This window comes from Dermacentor albipictus, chromosome 4, assembly GCF_038994185.2.
Source record: "Dermacentor albipictus isolate Rhodes 1998 colony chromosome 4, USDA_Dalb.pri_finalv2, whole genome shotgun sequence".
NCBI lineage: Eukaryota > Metazoa > Arthropoda > Arachnida > Ixodida > Ixodidae > Dermacentor > Dermacentor albipictus.
The window spans coordinates 139,721,354-139,745,699 of NC_091824.1; the positions used below are offsets into that span (position 1 = coordinate 139,721,354).

A 24,346-nucleotide genomic window follows, 5' to 3' on the forward strand; every position below is an offset into this window, starting at 1 on the left:
CACACAAGGGCCAGCTGCGTTCTTTTATCGCTGTTAAAAAAGTGGAGCGTCCTGTCGCCTGAAGATAGCCTATGCAGAGAAGGGATTCTCTTTCCGGCATTTCTAGATTAGTCCAGCCTTCATATGACGCGTACGCTATTTTCCGTAAGTTTTCTTTTCTAAGTTTTCTCTTTTTTTGTTTTTTTTTTTGCGATACACTGTTGGTTCTCCATGCTTCGCCGCTATAGAGAGCAAGCGGTAGCCAGGAGGCATTGTGGTAGTTTGAGTATGAAAGTAAATATGCTGCCACCGACTGATAGAGAGAGAGAGAGAAGGGGGGGGGGGGGGAGTCATGACATTGGCATGACACTTTGAGTGATATCAGACGCGCGTCTGTGTCAGCGCTTGCCTGAGACAGATGCGTGCAGCCTATGCACCCATGGCCATAGCCGTGGGTGCATAGGCCTAAGCACTGCGCTCCAAAATTAGTTCCTTATTAAGGCAGTATGTGCCATACCGTAAGGTGCCAGTAGCTCGGCCCAGAGAAAAATTTTACTGCAGTACGCATGGAGGCATTTCACATAACACGCGTCCATGTGCCCGGCAATCAAAACTGGAAGTGAAACCGAAAAGGGACCACCAGCCACGGCTTTCCTGAATGCAACATCACGACTGCCACTAAAGTGCAAACCAATCACACCGAGAACCAGTGGCCAGAAGAGCATCCGCCGTGGTAGTTTAGTGTCTATGGCGTAGCGCTACTGAGCTCGAGGTCATAGGTTCCATCCCGGCCGTGGCGGTCGCATTCCGATGGGGTGAAATGCAAAAAAAAAAAGAGACGCATCGTAGACTTATATTTAAACAACCGCTAAGGAACCCCAGGTGGTCAAAAATAATCCGGAGTCCCCCGCTACGGCGTGCCTCATAATCAAATCGTGGTCTGGGCACTCGAAACCGCCAGATTTAATTAATTTTCTAGGAGCAACGTCCCAGTATAAACAAGGCGTTAACTCACCGGCACGCATGACGTAAACCTTTCGTTGCTTCTGAAAATAACAGCGCAGTCAATTAGCACTGTCACGCGATTCCGGTATAGCCTCGATCCCGCGGCAAACACTTGGTAAAATACTCATACAATTACCTCGTTCCACCTTTCTTCCGCCTTTTATTGCAATAGCAATTATATGGACACTCCAGCTGCACTTCTGCCGTCGGCGTCACCATGATGTTCCATATAAAATTCAAGGGCCATAACACAGTGCGCGAGGGGAATCGACGATCGTGGCTCAATCTCACCCGCGCGAAGGGGAGGAAAGCGGGGAGGAAGCGCACAGTCTTCCGTCGCACGCGAGGCATCCGACGTTGCGAGGCACTGGGGGGTCGGCGCTCTAACCGGGCTGCAATACGGCAAGCAAGCACAGCCACCATGTACGCACCCACACGAGGTTTACGCGAAAGCCTAATTTCGCCCCTACGGATGGGCGGTGTTTCACCATCGCGTCGGCGCGAGCAGTGATTCATTTTCCAGGTTCTCACGCTTAGGGCCTAATTCCGTCTTCGCTGTCCCCGCCTACACTCGCCCTGCCGAAAGAAGCGATGCAATGTGGCAACCCACCCGTAGCGAGAGCACGTTTCTCTCGTTCTGCGTTAGCTGTAATCTGGGTAAGCAGCAGTCGGCTCCTCTCCGAGCATAAGCTGCAACCTCGTCGACACCCGACACGAGCCCGTCTCTCTGGAGGCCAGCAGTGCCTGCCAGCACTGCGGAGGGAGCTCACGCTGGCAAGCATGACGGCACTCTCTGCCTGCTTCTACCGTCGGCTGGGGAGACGGTGCACAAGAAATTGCTTCCTCGGCCAACTCACTCAGCACCCCTCTGGAGACGTGGCCTCTATCCACTCCGCGGTGCTCTTTTTTCTTCTTCTGCTTCTTCTTTCTAGTCTGTCTCGCCTTTCCATTCCCGATCTCATTGAAACAGTCCCAGGGCTTTCGCTTGGTCTGCTCACTGTTGTGTTTTTCTCCTCTCGCGCTTCGTCCTTGTCTGCGGTGGCAGGGGCAGTTGGGTTACTTGCACTAGCACGTCTGGTCTCTTCGCCGTTTCGCCGGGTTCTCGTGTCAGTACACTGCGTGCTCAAAGTTCTGAACCTCTAAGCATTCACGCAGCATGCCTGCCTGTAGGAGCTCCGATGGTGACGGGAGGACAGAAAAACGCACAACGACAAATAGAGAAACGCGCACGCGCATTCATGCCACACGCACTCGCGTCGTCTGAGCTTCATTTGTGAGAGTTGCGCGCTCACGGTATGTCTGCTGATACGAAGTTTTTGCCCGGTTCCTGGCTGCAGCTGTGCGTTCTCCGTTCACGTGCAATCACTGCCTCCGGGTTACTTTCCGGATGCCCTCCAGGCCACTCTCAAGGTATAGATTAAAGCAAAACAAAAAGATGTATGACGGTTCGATATATGATGGAGATACATGAACGGCGGACACTAGATGCCTCTTGAGCCTTTTCAGTGCACCTCGTTGTATATCTCTAGTATATGAACATAACATAAGGGTTTTGCTCAAATGTGCGTGGGCGCTCATGTAGATCCTTTGACAGAACAAACGAAGCAACCGCTGCACATCATTGCAGTTGGCCCTGACAAATCTGATCGGCGTTCTGTTGCATCCCTACTCAGGAGAGAGAAGCGAACGCTCTTCCCCAGATGGCGCAACTTGTGAGTTTCAATCGCCTGATGCGATTCAGGCAGCGACCCACCAACAGTCGTTGAATGTTGTTGCCTTTAATGCATGGCACGTACCCACGATACCGTACCCACGAGGAAGGATTGGCCAACGTCCGCTACGAAAACATAACGGTATTCCTTCTTTCCCGCTAGCTTAATGGTTTGCATAGCTAGATTTAGCTAATATTGATTGAAATAGTAAAAATATTTAAGTACGCTCATGCCAATTTTCGATGAAGTCACTGGAGTACAAAAAAACTGGAAATCAAATGTCAATAATGAGGTTCATAATGAGGAAAACAGTGTTACCATGTATGCCTCCCTGTAGAAATGAAGCAGCTTATGCACATTAACCAACGGAGTTTACAGCAATAGATGGAGTTCACATCAAGTACTGGAAGAGGAAGACCAATGCGCGATAGAGGTTGTTTTACAGTCACGCTCACAATAATTTGCTTCTTTTTATAAAAACTATGTTTTCTTAGGTATACGTCTCACGGAAAGTTGTAATTTTATCCTTCACATAGACTCAACCAAAGCTGGCTTCGAAAGCAGAGTTTGACGCCACACACCGTGTCTGTATGGGCGTTTTGGTAGGTACACAGAGCGTGATTTGTTTGTTCTCTTTTCCTCCCTACTCATAGCTCTTACACAAAAGGGCAATTGGTCAGTAATCAGGTGGATCAAGCTAATGGATGGATGGAATGAAGAATCTTATTGACAGTCCTGAGATATGCGATTATCGCATATCTCGAATAGCTCCCATGGCTCCATCGCATAGCTTCCACCTTGGGATGGGCAGGCCGAGCCTCGTCGCCACATCGTGGGCTCTCTGGACGGCCCAGATTTGGATGGCCAGATAGATTAAATTTCCCTTGCAAACTGCGAGAAAGGATAAATTCGAAGTTGCAGATGCAAGGAAATGAATCACGTAGCATGACTTTAAAATAATCCACGAAGGAACAAAAGAAAAGGAGTAAAAAGCAAATAACTATAATAGGACAATGTCGTTTATTTGTCGTCCTTCTCAGCGAAACGCGGGGGCGGTCGCCGCTGTGGCGACAGTCCCTTCGGGGCCGATGCATGAAGCAAGTGCATCGGATCAGTTCGCATTTTTTCGGGATCCAAACGAACGATAACTAATGGTCTAGTTTATTAATCTACAACTAGGATATTTCCGTTTTCTTGCTTCATGGCAACAGGGCAAAGAAGAAGCCTGCGGAAGCACGGAGAAGAACCAGATCCAGGGAAGCCGAAGCAGCAAAGCAAGTCAGCCCGCCGAACTTAGTTTCGACGGCGAGGCAGATGTGCCTGCGGCCTCTCTGGCAACGCTTCCGGGAATGCGCCTGTTTTCGATCAAAGTGGATGGGGCCTGTACCATTCGGTAATTAGTTGCACGCTCTCGATTTAATCTTCCGTAAAACTGTTTTCACCTGAGAGCTCCGGTGCTTTGCCGCTCTCTCGAAAAGGGCGGAACAGGAGCAGACGCACGGTGGCGGCTTCGACGTTGCCATGGCAGCGTCGCGAAGCCGCTGGAGACCAGCGTCATCCGCTCTAGTTGCTGCTTTTCCTGCTACTCTCGTCGCCGCTTGCATACAACCCGCGAAGTTAGCAGTTTGTTTACGCTGCCGAGTCACTGATTCCTCCCACGCCTACCTCGTCCTCTTTCTTTTCTTTACCATTCTCTTTCTTTTTATGCGAAGCATATTACGAGGGCTCAACCCAGCTCCTCAGGCGCGGCGGTGACCATGAAATCACGTGACACCGTGACGTCACGACAGAGGAGAAGTGGCTTTGGCTCAACCCTTGCAAGACGGGCTGGGTGGGAATCGAACCAGGGTCTCCGGAGTGTGGGACGGAGACGCTACCACTGAGCCACGAGTACAACGCTTCAAAGCGGTACAAAAGCGCCTCTAGTGAATGCGGTGTTGCCTTAGAAACGCGCTGTTTCTAAGGCGTGCGTCTCTTGCTCAGGCGCACATTTCGTTGCCGCGCCGAACGCTGCTTTGCTCGACGCTCACCGCGTCCAATGCGGGGCGCGTAGTCGCTGCCCTGTAGCCCATTGTCTTACACCCCTTGGCGGGTCGACGGGAACGCTGTCGCGTTCCACTCTTGAAGGCGAAGAAGTAATGCATGAGTTGTTTCTTCGTCTAGCCGAACCAAATATAGCCAAGCAACAGCAGTTCACCAGGCTAAACAGTGGTTCAACAACTAAAATAAAGGCTAGTATGCTTCGCATCCTGGGCTTAACCTTACCTAAGCCACAGCCATTTTTTTTTTATCGCAGCTCGCAGAAGTACGTTTATACGACGAAATACACTTCCGGTACTGTTGCCGGCCGCGTCGTGTTTCCTACATTTCGCATAAACAGTCCGTATTGACCGGAAAATTGAATATTGATCTCAGTTCGTTCGTGCCTGCTAGTGCCTACGCTTCCTGAATACTCGCCATCGCGCTTCGGACGAAGGCCGCCTATATTCTGCCTTGCTGCGGTTTTGACAGCGCTGTAACTTTGCTTTTCTGTCTTCTTGCTGTCGTACTCTGTAGCTCGCACGAGGAACCAATCGGTGCGTTCCCTTTCCCCCCTCCCCCCACTCTTCAACATCTTGTTTTCAGAGACAGTACCGCCCGCGCATTTAACAGCCACCGAAAATTACTTGCAAATCGCCAACCTTAATCATAGCATGCATTTTATCCGACAGTGTTTTTTTTGTGTGTGTGGAGCTATCGATTTTATGAACTCTTTTATTTAGATTTTATTTTTTGAGGGGAGTGCCAGCTGATAGGTCTCAATGGCGGCGCTCATCTTGCTTCCAGAACAACGACACTTCTTTAATGCGTTAGCATTAAGAAAGACAAAGAGGGGAAAGAATGCATGCGTGTGAAGTGTGGGATACCGGTCCGTGTTAGAGGTAGGGTAGTGGTGAGCAAGCTGCCAAGCTTAAAAGAGCGTTGGCGGGCTAGAAACCAGTCGGAGCTTGGAAGCAGGGAGAGGGAACAGCGTAGCAGTGCATTTGTGCTCGAGAGAGAGAAATGGTAGCGGCGCTGAAGCGGCCGTGACCTCATTCTGCTCCGATCCCCCATGGCACCACCGTCAGTTGCACTTCGCTCCTCGAATAGGCAGCACGTGTGGCGAGTGAGGTCCTGAGCGTTTTGCAGTGTAGTGAACGCGGTTCAAATCCGGGACTTCGCTGAGGTGGGGCGTAATGCTAACGCATTTCTCTCGCATTTAGTACGAGCGAACGCTGGTGAACGTATATGCCTCCTTTTGTATCTTGGTAACAGCGAGCACTTGTACGCTAACGAAGCAAAGCAAAAAAAGAAAAAGACCTCCCCGGTAACTGCATACCGAATTTTTTTTCTTCTTCTTTGCAAGAGGGCTCTGGTTACTGAGTCATAATATCAGGACGTGAACTCGATCCTATGTGTGACGTCATCGAGTAGGCTGCTCGTGCCGCCTCTAGTTCAGCGTTGCGAGTGCGTTGCCATAGCAGCTTCGCCGAACCATGCCGCGTGTAAGAAGACACCGCCGTTGATGACAGCGTACATGGAAGTCATCGTCTTTGCACGACACACGCGTGCCCAGTTCGAAGTAGTGGTATCCTGCTTCGCACTTTTTCTCAGAAGAGGAACTCGACTCTTGCTCTGTAGTGAACGCGTTTGAAAGGCCGAGAACCTAAACGGCTCCAGGGTCTGTTGAAAGGAACGCTTAGGTCTTAGTATTCCCTCTGGCACTTTTTCATGTAGTTATCATTTTCTCTTCACGAAAGGGGATACTTTTCAATGCATGTAAATCAAAGGCGTCCTTTTCAATGATAACCATTAAACGCACTACCACGTAATTAGGAGTTCGCGTCCAAAATAGGTGAACGTGGCCTTTGTGTCGCTTCGGGGAAAACAGGCGTTCCTCTGTGATGGATTACGTTACGTGCCGTGCGGTGCAGTGTTAAGAAGAACACCAATTTTCTATTTTTCTAGCACTCACAGCTTCAGACAGGCAAGCATGCTATTCACACGCGTACTCGTTTATCGGGTGACTGCGTTTCGTCGTCTAACAAACGTTATCGCTCAGCGCAGGACGCGCCTGCATGTATCGGAAGTTTCTCGAATGTTATCGACGGTTCTATCCGCTGTCTGTTGTCATTGAACCTTGTGTAATATGATTGCTTGTATGCGCGACGCGAATTGTGTAGAACTTTCTGGAAGACACGGGTACACCCACGATTATTCTGGAACCTTCGATGAGCGACGTACAAAAGCCGACGCGCTTGAACCGCAGGTCAGATTTCGATTATCACTGACTGTGCTCGCCGCTATCGCTGTGCTTTGACTATAAGTGGCTTTGTGGGCACAAGTTCGCCCAGAAAAATTAGTTTCATCATTCACAGTTTGCCGATGTATTAATCGCCGTCACTACCACGTGACACTATATTTTAACGCATAGATATTATCCTAACGCGTCCTATCAGCCTTTTTTTTTGTTTTTTTCCTCTCGATATAGCATTTACTTTATACCGGCTTTATTCCCAACTATACGTTCACTTTAAAAGTTAACCATACCATACATCGCAACAACTGCACGTCAAAATAACGAGAAACTTGACAGCCTGTAGAGTTTCCGGGCTCCAGAACTTATTCTGTAGTTTGCTGCGCCTGATATCAGAAAAATGTACGTTAATCAAGAGAAATACGTTAAGGAGACGTCGTCATTGTCCGCCTCTGAACAGATTCGAAAATTTCGCGTAATAGATTCTATATATGATCACGGTGTCATAGCCGTAGCGAAATCGTATTACTATCCCCATCCCGGCCACCTGCCAACTCATGAGCATGCTAGCTAATCCAAGAAGCGCATGCATCTGGCAGTGGTTTATTTATTTATTTATTTATTTATTTATTTATTTATTTATTTATTTATTTATTTATTTATCATACCCTCGAGGTACGGTTGTACATTGCAGAGGGGAGGGGCAAAGTGCGCGGATGTGCTAAGTTGGCAGATGGTTGGGATAGTAATGGTAATACATTTAGTTTCGAAAGAAATTGTATCAAAACTTCAATGCATTATCCTTTGTTGAGTTTATATTGAAACTGTCTCTAACGTTTACAGGAACTCAACGGCAACCCACCAGCATTTTATTAAATGTCGGCACATTAAAATAAATAAATAAAGTAAGCATCAAATTGAATAGAGGACTATGAAAGTGACAAGAGTTGTGCAGCCCTTGTGAAAGTATACACTAAAATTTTGGGGTTTCTAAAGAATGTTCTGGGTAGGCTGTGGAAATTCAGTAGAAAGTCTTTAAAATGAGGTTTGCATGGGAGCACAAATCGTGCCACCTTATTCATCTACGTTTTTTTCTTTTTGCTCGATTTCTTTTTATATACGTGAGGATGTACAAGGTGATTCACCAGTTCACTTTTAGCACACTTTGGTGAGGGCTAGCACGTTTCAAAGGCTCATTAACGGCTCATTGGCGGAGAACTGAAATGTGCGTTAAAATCGTCTACACAAAATGAATTTCTTGGATCCTTGAGCGGGGCCAGCTGTTTATCTTGTCACCGTGTACAAATATAAACAACGAATGAATCAAATAATTCCGCGTAAAAAAAAAATCAAGCGGCACTTAGTTATCCCTAAGCGGATGAACGCGCAAGCATTGCGACCACTGTGCAATGCTTAGACGTTATGTCACAAGGCAAAATCGCTAGTTCGACTGCCACCAAGTGACGTGGGTTCGAGTGTCTTAATTATCTCTGCCCTAATTCACTGTGCCTCAACTTCGCCTTAATTAACACCAAAGGTTGTGGGTTCGACGTCTGCAGAGGTAACTGTGACGTCCCGAGGCTGCCGTAACGAATGCTTGGAAACATCACGGACGCGATGCCTTCGGCAGAATTCAAACGCCTTGGAATACACACCTTCAGCTCTTCGTCGTGGAGCACCTTGACAGGTCCGCTCCTGTAAATGGAGCCTCCCGTGAAGACCTGCACAGTTGCGTCGAATTTGTTACACGAGCGGGCCGGCGAAGTTATATGACTGACTTAATTAAGTGACGAAGCCTGGGAGTCATCAGTACAAAACGCCAAGAAAGAGTTGGCATACTATGTGACGGCAACATGACACGCAGGAAGATGTGCGTAACAATGAGCTCAGAAATTATGCAAGTTACGTTTCATTGTGATTTTCAAATCAATGGCGAGCATTAAATACTTAAAGTATGGGAAGATACACTTTTTTCTTGTTACAATCACCACGTCGTTGTCGGGAACAATGAAGATTATTTTCCTGGGATAAGCTAGCTTTTAGAACTTGTCGTATTGTTTAGGGCCACTGTATTTTACTCTTCTAATGTAATAATTTAGCCTCCGTACTGCTTATACGTAAACCGTTCTTAAATGCTGTTACCTGCCGTATTTGAGCACATAGGCTCCGTTTCATACGGCTTTAAGACGCCGATAATGGCAACACTCAGCGGCAGGACCTGAAATCACTTAACAAACGTGCGTGCGTGCGTGCCTGCGTGCGTTTCAACGTTGCCTCGGCCCTGTCAACATCAGGAGCGCCCTCTTCTATGTGCGCTTGCACGCAGTGCTCTCGACTCTCCCAAAGAAAACTAGGAGAAACGTTAAGCCTGTGCATACACCACGCTTCAGCAGCCGATGCCCGGCCTAAAATGCGATGGCGCTCTCTCCCGCGTTCTCCTGGCTTCTAAAGGATGAAAAATTTCCAGCTAAAGCGAGCGAAATTTTTCTCCCCGGAGTATCGTTCGCGTCTTCTTGAGTTTAACAAACGACGTCGCTTGGGGCCGGCGAGTAGCTGCAGCCGGAGCGCCGTGTATAACGGGGCCAGTGCACCTCGAGAAGCAAAGTACACCTTAACGACACTGCGTTTCCGCGCATGCACCCTCGTGGGAAAGTTTACTCGCGTTTAATGATAACTAACGATGCAAGAGTGCCGTCGACATCAGAACAAATAGCTCGAATGCCCGCGGGGGGGGGGGGGGGGGGGGGGGAGTTCCCGGCTTTCTCGTGCTGCTGCTTGCTCAATACTTGCGGTCCCTTCGAGTCGGGGCCAAGAGTCAACGGACACGCCCGTGGAGGCAGCCAGGGGTGCGTCTTCCCGTTAGTGTACCCGGCATCGTCGAGCTAAGTCTTCCGAGAACAGTCGAAAACGCGCGTCGCGGTGTAAATCTTCGCTTTAAAATAGCTTGGTAACCAATAGCGAATTTAGCGTCAGTGGAAAAAACTGTTTGCTTTTAGTGGCGTACTTCGAATTTCAGGGTGTCTACCAAGATGACATTTCCAAATTCCCTGAGTTTTCCAGGTTTTCCCTGAGCACCTTTGCGAAATTCCCTGAATGAGCCAGATCTTTGTTTTATGTCAAGACAGGCTGACACCACGTTGCCCGATGCTGTCACTCTCTAGTAAGCATGCTGAAACAAAAAAATGACTTAATCCAGTTTGAATAGTAGGGAGTAATATATATTTTATTTAAAAAGAAAACAGAAGGAAGGTGTTAGTAAAATGCACTGCGAAAGAAATGGTAAAGCCCATTCCAAATTGAGTCGAACATTTTCAAATACGGATGAAAAGGAGATGCATACATAAGTAAATATTTTTTTAATATCAGCTATTTCTATCAACTGATAGCAAGCTCATCTGTATGAGGTCCTGAACTTTGTCACAACTAAGGTTCTCTCTCAGCAGCTGGGAAGTCAACCTCAACTGTCCTGATATACTCTCAGCCCGTACACAACATCTCAGTGTTGGGTTTCACTGCGTAAACAATTTATTTTGGTTTGGATGAGGGACACCTGTGTCTCAGCATCAGCCATCACTTAGTTTTTTTAGCTCAAGCTCCTTCAAAAAGGTGGCGGCACCCTTCCTTTCCCGTTAATTCCTCAGTGCATCGGTCCTTTCTGTTCTCATCCTCCTTCTACCACGCTTTCACCACATGGATCATCTGAAGCATCCTCTTGGTCAGTTGTACAGTCAACATTTGATCTCTTGGACTTCCAAGGGGCCGCAAAAAAAAAAGTTGAAAAAACGGGCAGTCTGAAAAAAATTAATGCATGTCTTTAACTGCGTTCAAGGGCTAAAATTACCACAGGCACGTCTCAAAAAGCTCTGAAGGCCTGCCAGTACGCTTTTAAGGCATATCAGGGCTTGTACTGTGACAGAAGACGACGTGCACGCATGTGTAATTAAGTAATGTATACTGTGTCCCGCGACAATTGCCCCCTTCCCACGCTTGTTATGCTTCACCGCCTAACACTACTGTACCGAGGCGAAGCTAACTTTCGCAGACTGGCATTACGCAACGCGCTGTGCTCTGCGAGCTTCAAAGCCAATCGCTAGGATTACAAAGGCGGAGTCGGTGCCATTGGCGATAGCGGCGAATTCTTTCAATGAAAAACACGGCACCGCACGGCAAGGAGCTTAATAGCGAACATAGAAGCAGCTAGGTCTGACGGTGCCGCGGTGGTGGTTACGGATTTGCGGATTTGCCTGCGAGAGTGCCGGTTCGAGGCGGCGAGATAATCAAAATAGCGGCGGTGACGGCTTTGATTAATGCCATTTCAGACCTGCAGTCGGGGCAATATACATTGACTATATGGAGTACGTGGTGGTGCCGCAAAACCGTGCAAATTATCGGGCATGTCCGAAAAATCGGGCGTCTAGAAAATCGGTCGTTAACTACTCTGGCAATACATCGTGCCGATGACACGGCGTCAATGACGATTCGTTGCGATTCCTCTGTTACTGGAGCCAGCATTAACACGACTTTCGTTCCCTTTCAATAAAGTTACAGCTAATTTTCCCTGATGGAAGCACAAATTCCCTGAGTTTTCCCTGAGTTTTTCCAGACTGTTCAAATTCCCTGAGAATTCCCGGTTTTCCCGGTTTTCCCGGTTGGTAGACACCCTGAATTTCCGACCCTTGCTAAAGTTCGTTTGCTCAGCGTGCAATGCGTGTACGGGCGGCATTAGCCGAGCTTCTGGATAAAGCTCGCAAAGTGTTGTACACTGCTGCCGATGTCACAAGGTTCTAGCGAGGTCTCGCCTTCATCACCAACAGTAAAGATATTAGCCCCAAAAGCACGATCACAGCAAGGAAGGACACAAAGACAGGACGGGCGCTAGTCCTGTCCGTGTGTCCTTCCTTTTCTATGATACTGTCTTTTTAGCGCTTATATCTTTAATGTTCGGCATGCATCAACTAGCGTAACATCGAGCACTGCTAATGCTGTCGCCGAACTTGTTCCGTCTCCTGTCACCAGCAAACGATGGTAAGTGAAAAAAATAAAAAAAATAACATGCGCCTTTGGTTACCCACCCTTTAATCGAACCCAAGACCTGTCTTTTAAGAGTGGCGCAAAGTTTATTTGCCATCAGGTTCGTGGGACTACGCCAGGGCATCACCTCCTTTGTAAATAACATGTGCAAGTCTAATGCCATACGCGTCTAATGGCAAACTCTCTGTTAATGCTTCATCGGAATAAAACGCAACTCGGTGCACCACGGAGGCTTTTACGTGCGGCGAACACGGCAATATTTAATCCAACCTGTAGCGCAGTTTTAAGAAGCGCATTAGGCGAAGAAAAAAACGAAATTTGACACCACTGTTGATCCGTGAACTGTAGCCATCAAATGTACTTGAGAAAATGTCAACCCAATTATGCTAGCCTCGATCGCTGTGCTGTTTCAGTGTGTCACGTTAATGTGTACATTTTTGCATTTGTTGTGCCGTACCTGAGCCAATTAAAACAGCCCTAAATTTATTCAGGGTAGTGCATGCCAGTTTCACAGTTACACGTGGGCCTTGCAGCATGAGTTTGATGTACACTTGAGCCGGTTAGCGTGGCTATGCTTAGCGTGTCTCCGGTTTTACAGACAGATATCGAACACTGGTTGCCGACCGACACTGGACAAATCCACCACTGAACGATCCCATAACAGCTAACGATGTCGAATGGAAGAGAGTAAAAAAAGTGCATGTATTCGCACACACAGCGAAGCGCGTAATGACGAGTAGATTTCGCCCAGCAATGAAATTTGATATTTACCATGCCAAAGTCGCGCCTGTACTGTACTGTGAGACTAATAATAATCTTTCGGGCGTTTCTTAACCTCCGTTCAAATATAACTAACTCGTCATGGCTCACATTTCTGTATTTCACACCGGTTGATATATGGCATCTGTTAGTTTACCAGTCCATGCTTTCCCCCTGTCATCGAGCTGACCATGCACAGCACTCTACGCTTTCCGCTCTTTTCTTTCTCTCCTACATTTTTTTTCACTTACTTCGTCTGAAATCGAGGTTGAGGAGGTTTCACCATTGAGCGATTCAGCTACCGTGCTTTTTATCTCGCGATAATCATACTTCCTCATCCTGCTTCCCGCAATCGTGTCACTTTGGCCCACATCAGTGTCTGAAACTTTCCGTATCTTACTGTGGGCTGTTGGACGTCGGGTGTTGTCGATAGTGTCGGAGGGCGCACGAATAGGTGACCTGAATTCTGTGGCATCAAATTGCGTTCACATTTTTTTTTTTGGCACTGAGAAGCCGCGTGATGTTTAAAACAACACCGTAAGCACCATTTAACGCATTGAGACAACTGGACGATCGGCCAGTGTCAAGGAAGGTGCTACTCCAACACCGTCCCCATTGCTCGTGAGCCCACATGTCAGTGAAGGCCCTTTTGTACTTGAGGGCGACTGGCTTGCGTGAACGCCTGTGATTGAGTTGCACCGTCTGCGCACGTGCACGAATTCCTTTCCATCCCCTCTTTCTCTCTCATTTTTCTATACCACCTTTCCTTTGCCCCAGCGCAGGGGAGCTAACCAGACGCTTTTCTGCATTTCCTGCCTTCTCCCTTTCATTTTTTTCCTTCTTAAAACACGAGGACCAGTAAACTCGTGACATCGCTGAAGAGCGGCATCTTCGATTGCCCACCTGTCCCACCAACTTCGGATGGCTGGTGTCGGTGATGTCGTACTGGCGCACGTCGCCGTGGACCCAGCAGGCGACGTAGAGGAACCGGTCGTCCAGAGATATCAGTATGTCCGTGATGATCGCTGAAGAAGGCGTGCGTGAAAAGAGGTCGAATTGAGATCTCGGCACATGCACGACGAGCAGCGTACACACAACCGCACGCAAACAATGCTTGTGAATTAACGGTGCAGTGCAGTCGTGAGCTGAGCGGTGCAGAAACAAACGTTGCACGTGATTGCACGTTGCATATGATAACAATTAATGCAATTGCATGCAGTGCATTTAGTTTCATAACATCTACAGTTAAATGCTTCAAACAAGCTTCCCTTCGCGCAGAATCAAACGTGTGCGTTACATTACATATATCTTGGGTGTCCCAACTATCATGCACAAATATTTTAAAAATATGCAACTGCCACGTATAGCTGGACTGAACCAAGATAGTTATGCTTGCCGTCGCTTGGAGAAACTCGAATTACTTTTTGCATTCCGCCTAATGACATAATTAGGCTTAACTAATTAATAAAACATTCGCATCAATATCATTTCTAAAATATTATAATTATATGAAAAGTGTCACTGAGAACAGTGTACAGCAACGTGAAGAACTCCCGATACAGCTTTATGTTGCTCAATACGTGTCACATAAAAGTGCTTTTCCGAGCGTGAAAGATGCCAGAGAACGCACGCAAAGCACCTGGAGCGGACAGTCGCACGGCAATATTGCGTGTATTGGCGGGCTCTTTCACGCTCCGAAAAACACTTTCATGCAGCACGTATTGAGCAACAGAAAGCTGTACCGGAAGTTTTTCATGTCGCCCTACAATTTCCTCATAGACACTTTTAGTATAATTATAATATTTGAGAGGTTGATTAATTACTTATGACAAATTATGTAATTAGGCGGAATGCAAGCACAATCTGAGTATCTCCAAGCGACGACAAACAACACTACCTTGGTTCTGTGCAGCTACCTGGCATTTACATATATTTAAATTTTGGTGAATGATAGTTGGCACACTTTGTATGGCGATGCGCTAGCGCGGGCTTCTTTATACTTTATATCTAAAGACCTGCGTATAAAGACGCATCACTTCGGTGGCGAAGTCAAGTAGTTATATTTTCTTTACTATTCGCTGCCCTAGCGTTCAAGCCACGTGGTCCCAATGACTACATACTTTTGCATTTTTAATTAAAGCCACGTGACGATCTCCGTTACGTCCATGCAACGTAACATCGCCGTAGACCTCGTTAATGCGTCGGCTCCGCAAATGCATGGGCATGGTAACATCTACAGGCTATACATCAAGATTAGTTGTCGCAGTTGCAAATGTGCGTACACTTGAAATCATTCAATTTCACGCACACGTCCTGTCTATGAACAGAGCCGTTTCTCAACCTTTCTTGCAAATATTTACAGACCCTTCTGGCAAATATTGGAAGCAAAACAAAAGTCTATATAACAGTAGTAAAAAGAAGGAAAGAAATAAAAGACGTTTACATACCTGGCATCACGTCCATGGCCCAGCCTTTCACTTTCTTGGCGGGAACCGAGATAACTTTCTCGGCTGCCCAGCTCTCGTCCTTCGCCTGCGATTCGGTGGAAAGTGAGAGCGTCAGAGACTACGGCAAAAGGGGGCTTAGCCACCTAAGTCCGAGCTCGTAACGAACAAAAAGCGAGAACTTTGTTACAGCGCTGTAGTTCTTATCGCAAAGAACACCAATCAAGGTAAATTAAATCAAATTGTGAGATTTAGCATCCCGAAGCTGCATATTCCCAGCGGTTTATGAGGGTCGCAGGAATGAAGGACTTCGGGTGGATTTTACCACCTGGGATTCTTTCCCGTTGTACAAAACCACGGCATACGAGCGTTTCTTTTCTTCTTTTTCGCCTTTTTTTTTGTTGCCGTTGCTGCGTGAATCGAACGCATGACCTCGGAGTAATACAGTACTATGTCATAGCCACTTGTCTACAACGGCCTGTGCATAATAATAAACGGTATTTTTGATCAATAATGTTCCAAGCAACACTGAAACACATGCCAAAAGTAACGCAAGCCGCAGACAAGGGCTCATGATTAATTTCGAGCACTTTAGCGTGCACCTAAATCAAAGTATGCACGGGCGTTTGTTCTCTGTTTTCTTTGTCTCCATTCCGCCTCCATAAGTATGCTGCCGTCGTAGTCGGGACTCGATGCCGCGACCTCACGAGCAACGTCTCTGCATAGCCCCTGCGACACCGTGCATATGGTCGAGAAACCAGCATTCGTCACGATATACCGTCTAATACATTTATACACAGTAGCATAAAGACGGGACACCATGGAAAATACAAGGACAAATCAGAGTCCTTTATTCCTGTAATTTGTGATAGTTTTGTTCTTCGCGAACGAGCTATTGGCTACCTTCCAACCATTCTCGCGCAACGTTGCGAGGTACTTGGTCTTTTACGGCGGGAGCTGCTACGTTTTCATTCCAGGGTGTTCTGTCCGTGCGGCGTGGGAAGTTCGAAGTGAAGCGAGGTTTGGAATGTTTAAACACTCACTACAAAACAACAATAGAAAATACCGCGATGTGCATTGTTGCGGCTCGAGAAAATGGAAATGTGCTGCTGCTGGTAAAAAATCAGAAAGGCTGCCTGGGTAAGAGCTTAAAGTCACGATCAGCTCCTATCGTCTGGCCTGCTGCCGCGATTTCTTCACATGCCGAGTCTGAGTTAATATATTCTAACGGGACTTTTAAGCGAGAAAAGTCGTGATTTCATGCGTCATGTGTATGTCATCAAACCAAACATGTCGCCGTCTCCGGCACAGTAAACGATGTTCTGCACGTATTGTTTCCAACGAGGGCGAACTTTTCAAGAGAGTCATGCGTAGCATCCATTCACGAGCACAAATTACAGTCATCTTCCCTGTAGTTCTCTGCAAAGTAGCATGTAGCCGAATATACGACGGCTAACCAATTGGCTTTTCAATAAAGACCTCTCTCTGTCTCTCTAATCTTTTTAGGTTGCCACAAAATGCGAGGGGGTTCACCTGCGAAGTCAGAGCTTGTAGAGTGTGTAAACGCGCGAATATGAAAGCTTTCGTTCGGCGCGCGTTCAAGCTTCTTATTCTTTCCTTTTTCTTAACGACTCCACGAATTCCGCTCAGAAATAGCAAATAGCATGAGACTAATTCAGCATCTTCTTACCTTACATACAAGTATTAATCATTGCAATTAAAGTGTTTTTTTTCCTTTAGAAAAAGAACAGTTCGGGTAATAAATAAGAAACAATCGCGCAGTACCCTCAGCGAGCTCCAGGCAATGTGCTTTCTAAAATTGAAAACGACACCTGCGAGTAAACGGTAAAAACTAGCAGTCTGAAACTCCACAGGGACAGAGCGAACCATTCAGATTGGATTGGACAAACTTTAATAAAGGTCCTGCAGGACCCATGTCAGCGCGCAGTGGGCGTCTCCCACGCAGGGACCGACAGGGAGTACCTGGCGGCCGCTGCGCGAGCCTGCTAAACGGCCCATTGCTGATTTTGTAGGAGCGCGGGCTTCGTATGGTCTTCTCCCACTTGTCGCAGGTAGAGTCGGGCGGAGCGTTTCTGCACTCCCAGAGCACGTGTGCGAGTGTCGCCGTGACCCCGCACGAGGGGCACGCATCGTCGGGGTAGACGTCCGGGTAGATTATGTGTAAGGTGGCCGGGTTTGGATAGGTATCTGTCTGTAATAAGCGTAGCGTTAGCGCTTGCGGCCTGTTTAGTTTGGGGTTCGGGGGCGGAAAGAGGCGTCGTCCCAAGTAAAAGTGTTTGGTGATTTCGTTGCACGTTACTGCACGTTAGCATTCAGATGTTCAGGGTGGTTTAATGTGTCGCTAGAGCAATTGTGCACTATACTTGGAAGAGGTGCGAGCAGGTCGTGGTAGCACGTCAGGGCTCGAGGCGCAGGGGCGTGAGGTGTCATGACGTCATGAGGGCCTAAGTGTTGTTTAAAACCAGACGCTCTCCTTGGTATGTGCTTATACTAATGGTTTCAACACTCGGTTAGCATTTCTTTTTACAAAAGTTTGTCAACCGCAAACGCCACAGCGACGTAATCTTGCTTTCCTGCTACATTTACTCTTCGTTATATGTTGCATAGAAAGTCGCAAAATTGTTGCTTGAAAAGAACTTTTCTTTGAATAACTTATCAAGCATACATTTGGTGAATGGGGCCAGCTTAATTAGGAAAACCTCTATTATAATTATCCGAATCATAAACATTTAATAAGTCCAGCATCGTATCCCTAGGAGTAATAATGTGCGGCTGGCGGTTCTCGTTTTTCTATAAAGCTTGTATAGTAGCGCCTGATGGTGGCATTCTTTTAACATTAATGTGCATTCATATACATGGTCAAAGCGCACCCCTCTGGTAATACATCAGATTCTACGCTACCAAAAATAGATATGCGTGCTGGCGATTGCCTATCAGAAACATTTCATTTTACTTCGCGTTTTGTGAAATATACCTTCATGAGGTAGGCTGCGACTGCTTTTGCACCGTTCGCTTGATGCAGATCTGACAAAGTAAAATAAATGCACACGAAAGCACCAAGAACTACGTTGTCGATCTGATTCAGCGCGATTCAACGGGTGTTGCAGAGTTGAGCTAAACTGACGCACGCTGAGCGATTCGGTCCTCAGATGTTGGCATTGATGTCTTTGAGATGCACCGGCACGAATGAAGCCTTCCTTTCGAAGATCGCGAGCTGCTTCGAGAGAGAACGTGTCACGTCTTTTGCAAAGCATTTTACGTTGCACTTCTTTCGGCATGGTCAGCTTTTGTGCGCAATGATATTTAATGGAATTCCTAAATATAATTAAATTCGGAACTCTCGCTTTCAACTAAGCGCGTCCTCCAGCAGCAACGTACCTCCTTTAACAATGGCAAACTGCAAGTGTTCCAAGCAACAATTGCTGTACCGGACCCGCTTTCCAAAAGGGAATGTTCTGTCATAACGGTGGAAACATCGCATGACTCCGTGAATAAAAAGTAAATTTTGTTACAGCAACAAATATTTCCTTAACGGAACATAACGTGCTCTCTTCGTGTAAAAAAAAAGAAAAATGAAAGAATACAAGAAGATTAGGGCTTGCATTAACAAAAAGCTTCTTATGCTGGAACGCTTCGTATAAGAGCAGCTGCCGACCGGTCGTCGGATTGTACATATTAGTGGCGAAGGCGACCGGCCAATGGCAATTAGAACCAGTTTATACGAACGAAAATCTTCCTGAATTGGGCCCCACTTTACCGCAGCCAGAACAATCCCTGTCGTTGTGAAAGTAATGCAAAGGTACACTTAGCAGCGTCCATACCTCCTATCCCACACTCTTGCCCTATATTCCCTTCCTCAGGCGACGATCTCAATGTGCGGGGACTTAAGTTACTCACTCCGGGTAATGAAAACACATCCGCGGTTACTTTACGCTCTGCGAGGTACCTAAATGTCTGCACAACGTAAGCGAGCTACACTCGCCTCTGTCTTGAAGAATCGGAACACGGTGCCCCCCAAGGCGCAGCCAACGTAACCTTCCGAGGCGTCGGGGTTGTGGAGGAACCGTACTTCTAGCGGCATGGTACCTTCGGGACCGAGGTCGATTGTCTGCAGTTTGCGGCGGTACGTCCAATCCCACACCACTAGGCTGCTGCCGTAAAGACCTGGATGAACACAACGAAATGCAAGTTGACCGAACATCCTTTGAACGAACTTCCTCCGTGAACAAACCGCTAAGTCCCCTCACCGATGGTAACCCAAGGTATTTGCGTTTCACTCGAATAAACGTTTAAGCATAAAGATGAGATCTATACAGTGAAAATACTAGTAATTAATGCAGGTGTTTCACGGAATCATGTCGGAACTCAACGAAGCGTTGTACAGTGTGACTCACCTTTGTCTAGAGTGGTCGAGCGATCTACAGCAAACTGTGTGACCACCCGCGCGCAGCAGCTACCAAGCTGTAGCTGCTGGCTTTCAGACTAGTTTATATTCTATAGCGCATGTACCTAGCACGCGCGATGATCAAGCGTGGTCTTATGTATATTGCGTCGGCCTGCTTTTTTTTTTTCTCCCAAAATGTGACTACCAAATCAACCAACTGAGCACTCCAGACAATTGGTGCTTCACACAGCACACTCCCAGGTAAATTTCAACCGCAATAAATATTTGAAGCAAGAAGTCGCAAGTGATCTCTCGCGAAATGTCCTTTCAAAAAAATCGCAATTCGGCTTAGTCCCGAAGCAGGTGCTCTTGCAAAACACGTGCGCAGGGCACAGAGGTGAAATGCCTTCCTTATGCATGCATGCTCACGCACACGCTACATCCATACAACGTACGCATGCCAACTACTGGTTCCGAAATTTTCCCTCATATCTCGAGCAACGCAATCCTCGCGTTCCCTTCTTGTGCTGTCAGAGGGTAGCTTGCGAACTTAGCCACGCCTGAGAAAGCAGCCTTTGGGGGAGGTAAAAGTGAAACCTGGCAAGCGCTGGCGATGTGGAAATATCGCTCATCGACAGCGGAACAATGGAACTGTGTTGTAACATCACTGCCTTCTTAAAAGCGTTGAGGCTACAGACTGCACCCTTCGTAAGTGCTTTCCACGCCGAAAAAAAATTTTTCACGCAGGGATCACGTAAGATTGTGATGTTATACTGGGTGAACGTCTGTGATACAGTGCTGGTAAATCTCATTACCTCGGCTACATCAACAGTGGACTCTCTCTTCTACTCTTAGTCTTTTCCTCCCCTTTCCCGCCTTGCAGGATGAACAATCGGGCTGTTGTCCTGGTTAACCTCCCTGCCTTTTATTTATCCGTCTCTGTCTCTCGCTCACTCAAAAAAAATTGCTATATATATATATATATATATATATATATATATATATATATATATATATATATATATATATATATATATATATATATATATATATATATATATATATATATATATATATATATATATATATACAGTGAAGTAGACGCGCGTATGAAGCGGTTTATTAACGTTTCGGCCGGGGTCCGGCCTTCATCAGAAACCTTCTGATGATGAACCTTCTGATGAAGGCCTGATGAAGGTTCTGATGATGAACAGCAGAACCTTCTGCCTTCTGATGAAGGCCGGACCCCGGCCGAATTAATAAACCGCTTCATACGCGCGTCTACTTCACTGTGAATATTTACCCGGACCCAGAACTGCTTTTTTTCTGGTATATATATATATATATATATATATATATATATATATATATATATATATATATATATATATATATATATATACAAGAGCGTGGCACTTTTGCCAGCGATTCTTTTCACAAAAACTTTTGTCGCGCTTAGCGTTTTGCTGCATTTTCGGAGGACACTTATTTGAAAGAAAAGTTTTTTAACTCATCACAAATGCATGCCTCTTTTATATAGGGTGCGCCGTGCCACGTGAAGCACAACGCGGTCTGCGCGCGTACTTCTTCTTTATTCGTTTTTTTTTCTTGAAACTGTCTTTCAGCAACATTTCGTAGCTATGAGACGCATAAGTGAAATCGCTTATATAATGCACCAGCAGCCTGTTGATGACAGATCTTTTGAAAAGAACTCGGTCACCGCAAGTTCAGCACTTACCTGTAAAGCACTCTTGCGATATGATGTCACGGTAAATGATTGAGAGCATACTTAGAATGAGTCAAGGCACCCAGAAACTGCCCAGTCGCAGTCACTTCGACACACAACAACACGACGTAACGACATTAGGAAATAGGGGGAGGGCAGGCCTTGCTCAAAAAAAGAAGAAAACGAAACTATCATGTTTAGAACTCCATAACTCAGCAACGAATACGATATCACAATTCCGTACACTGTACCTAACAATACATCTACACTGGACAAACCGTTTTCGCTGAACTGAAATGACAAAAAGTTTCAGTGCGACGCTCTGAAACAAAAAGGACAAATTGCCTCCGGTGTGAACAGACCCCAGCGAAGGCAGTGAAAATGGAACCATGCCTACCCTTGTTCACTCTTACTTATACAGTTTTCTTTTCTCTTTATTGAAAACAGTTAATTTTCCCTGTGCTTTCCTTGGCATCAATTCGTCTTGGATTGAGTTGTCTCGCATAACATAGCCATTTAGCATCAAGTAACTACGACTGAACATTAAATTCGGCGTTTTTATTGAGAACAGTGGTATGCAGTTTGAAGGATTCTCAAAGAAAGTGTCGTACAATGTTCCCGAGGGAACGATTGCACCGGTAAGATGCTGACTGCTGTTCTTCCTTAAGTCATGCGCATCTTCCTTGAAGCAAATTACCTTTAAAAAAGGGGTAATATGCTCATTTCAACTCTAATTAACTTCTCTGCCTTAAATTTTTTATAGTTATACGATCGTTACCACAGCTACTTCTCTGCACTAAAGAAAGAAAAAAAAAGAAATTTAGCATGCCTGTTGATGGCACCATGACACCTGCTACAATAGCCATGCGCATAAACAGATTTACGAATCAAATCTGTTCGGCTAATTACCACAGCAAATATACCTTCATTCATGCATTCTGTTGACTTGTATAACATATAAGTCTCGTAATACGATAAGCCTATTTTAGCCTGCTGATTCAACAAGCTCCACCTCAAAAATGTGTTAGGAAAAGAAAGAAAGAAAGAAAGAAAGAAAGAAAGAAAGAAAGAAAGAAAGAAAGAAAGAAAGAAAGAAAGAAAGAAAGAAAGAAAGAAAGAAAGAAAGAAAGAAAGAAAGAAAGAAAGAAAGAAAGAAAGAAAACCAATCGCTCGGCCGTGTGTGTCTTTCTTCTGTGTGCCCCGTCAAAATTCTGCGCAATCCAACATCTAGTGTGCTATACCAACACGCCCAGTCCTCAAACTTACAGTAAAAAGACATTTTTCGCTATCACTTATGTGAATTATTTGCAGTGAACCACTGCACATTCCCGCTGTATAGGGTGTCCTAGCTAACGTTAGCCAAGGTGCTAACAAAAAAGAAAAAGAAAGGAAGAAAAGAAAGAAAGACCTACAGTGCTCGGTGATCAGACCTGTGACAACCGGACACCAAAAGTATCTTGCATCGTGTTTTTTAAATCGTTTTTTTTTTCGTTGAACAGCTTGGATAATGTTAGCTGGGACACACGGTATAAAAAGACCTCTGTATGCACGATTCAATCGAGCTAACTTTCGCTTGAGCGGGCACTATCTCGAGGCCCCTTCGAGTTTGTTCAAGCGAAATTTCACTCAACTGAGCTTTACGCTATTATTTATATGTGAGACCTCTGCACTAAGCTTTGTATTTCCTAAAATATAGGCATTATTATTATATTTTACCAACATATTTTCAGTCCTTGCTTACTTGCATGCACTAACACTAACATACTTAGGTGAGCAGGAAAGGCAGCTTTATACCAACCAGCAATTAAATATCAGGTACTACTAACATCATCAGCCTAATAGGTAATCGTATATAGTGCTATAACTCGTAGCTTCGTTTTTTTTTACCCGTCGTGGTTGCTTAGTGGCTGTGGTGTTGGTCTACTAATCACGAGGTCACGGGATCGAATCCCGGCCACGGCGGCCACATTTCGACGGGGGCGAAATGCGAAAACACCCGTGTACTTAGATTTAGGTGCGTGTTAAAGAACCGCGGGTGGTCTAAACTTCCTGAGTCCCCCACTAAGGCGTGCCTCGTAATGAGATCGTGGTTCTGGCACGTAAAACCCCATAATTTTCTGTTACTTGTTAATCCCGTCACTGGTGTTCGCACAGCAGTACAGCACATCACTTAGCCTTCATAGCCCTCCACTGCGCATTCAAGCACAATCGACGATTGCCTCGAGGTACGTGAACCAATCTCGTTACTGCAGCGTCGTAAAGCAACAGCAGCACTGCTTTTCAGTTCCCAGATTAGGTTCGCCCGACTGCTGCTCCGGGCAGGCCAAGTCGGCCCAACTGCCAGCGCTCGCACGAGGCCGATCGTTTAGGCGCTGCAACAGCAAATTTTAGTGACACTTCCCGTGGAAGCGCCGCTTTCGCAATCTGAATCTCGCATACCCTGCAGCTTGCAATGCGCACGAATAAACAAGCACTCCAGCACGAAGCCGGCGCACTGGAATGAGAACAGAGTGCGGATCCGGAAAGAGGCGTGGACGGATTTCACCACCACCAACGGGCCGCTTAGTTCGCGCCCCATCGCCTAATGGAGACGGGCCGCCGCAGACACTGGGCTTAGGTCTCTCATCTCCTCTTCTCCTTCTCCTTCTCCTTCTCCTCTTCTCTTCTCCTTTTTCTCCTCTTCTTCTTCTTTCTCCTTTTATTCCCTTTACCCCTTTCCCCAGCACAGGGTAGCCAGCCGGTACTTACACTGGCTAACCTCCCTGTCTTTCCTCCTCTTTGTCTCTCTCTCTCTCATCTAGTGCAAGAAACTTTACTGACGCTCTGTTGTGTAGACTGCAAAAAGAAAAAGTCAGCTCTGGCAGGCAGTGATTCTCCGTTTTCCCCCAAGGTCCTCTGCAACTGCGCTGGCACGAATTCGCTTCGTTGGGGCGTGAGGAGGAAAGTGAATTAGACGAAGAGACTTCAACAAAGGAGAGCCTATGTGCTCGCGCACGGCCAGACACCGGG

General features: G+C 46.4%; 2 protein-coding genes across 7 annotated transcripts in view; one reads left to right on the forward strand and one right to left on the reverse strand.

The window, feature by feature from the left end:
* Positions 1 to 24,346, forward strand: part of LOC139059352 (uncharacterized) — an 82,746-nt gene that overhangs the window by 11,947 nt on the left and 46,453 nt on the right. For 3 of the 4 annotated variants that reach the window (XR_011514107.1, XM_070537645.1, XM_070537643.1), the window contains exon 2: positions 3,908 to 4,089. The gene's annotated coding sequence lies outside the window, so the exon portion shown is untranslated. Of the gene's footprint in view, positions 1 to 3,232; positions 3,299 to 3,907; positions 4,090 to 24,346 lie in introns of all 4 variants that reach the window. The other variant, XM_070537644.1, reaches the window with a different exon arrangement.
* LOC139059353 (methanethiol oxidase-like) overlaps positions 1 to 24,346 on the reverse strand; it is a 423,146-nt gene that overhangs the window by 7,276 nt on the left and 391,524 nt on the right. For all 3 annotated transcript variants that reach the window (XM_070537648.1, XM_070537646.1, XM_070537647.1), the window contains 4 exons: positions 19,210 to 19,391; positions 15,210 to 15,294; positions 13,666 to 13,787; positions 8,628 to 8,693 (listed from right to left, as the gene is read on the reverse strand). In XM_070537648.1, coding sequence (XP_070393749.1) covers positions 8,628 to 8,693; positions 13,666 to 13,787; positions 15,210 to 15,294; positions 19,210 to 19,391 — 455 coding nt within the window. The remainder of the gene's footprint in view (positions 1 to 8,627; positions 8,694 to 13,665; positions 13,788 to 15,209; positions 15,295 to 19,209; positions 19,392 to 24,346) is intronic.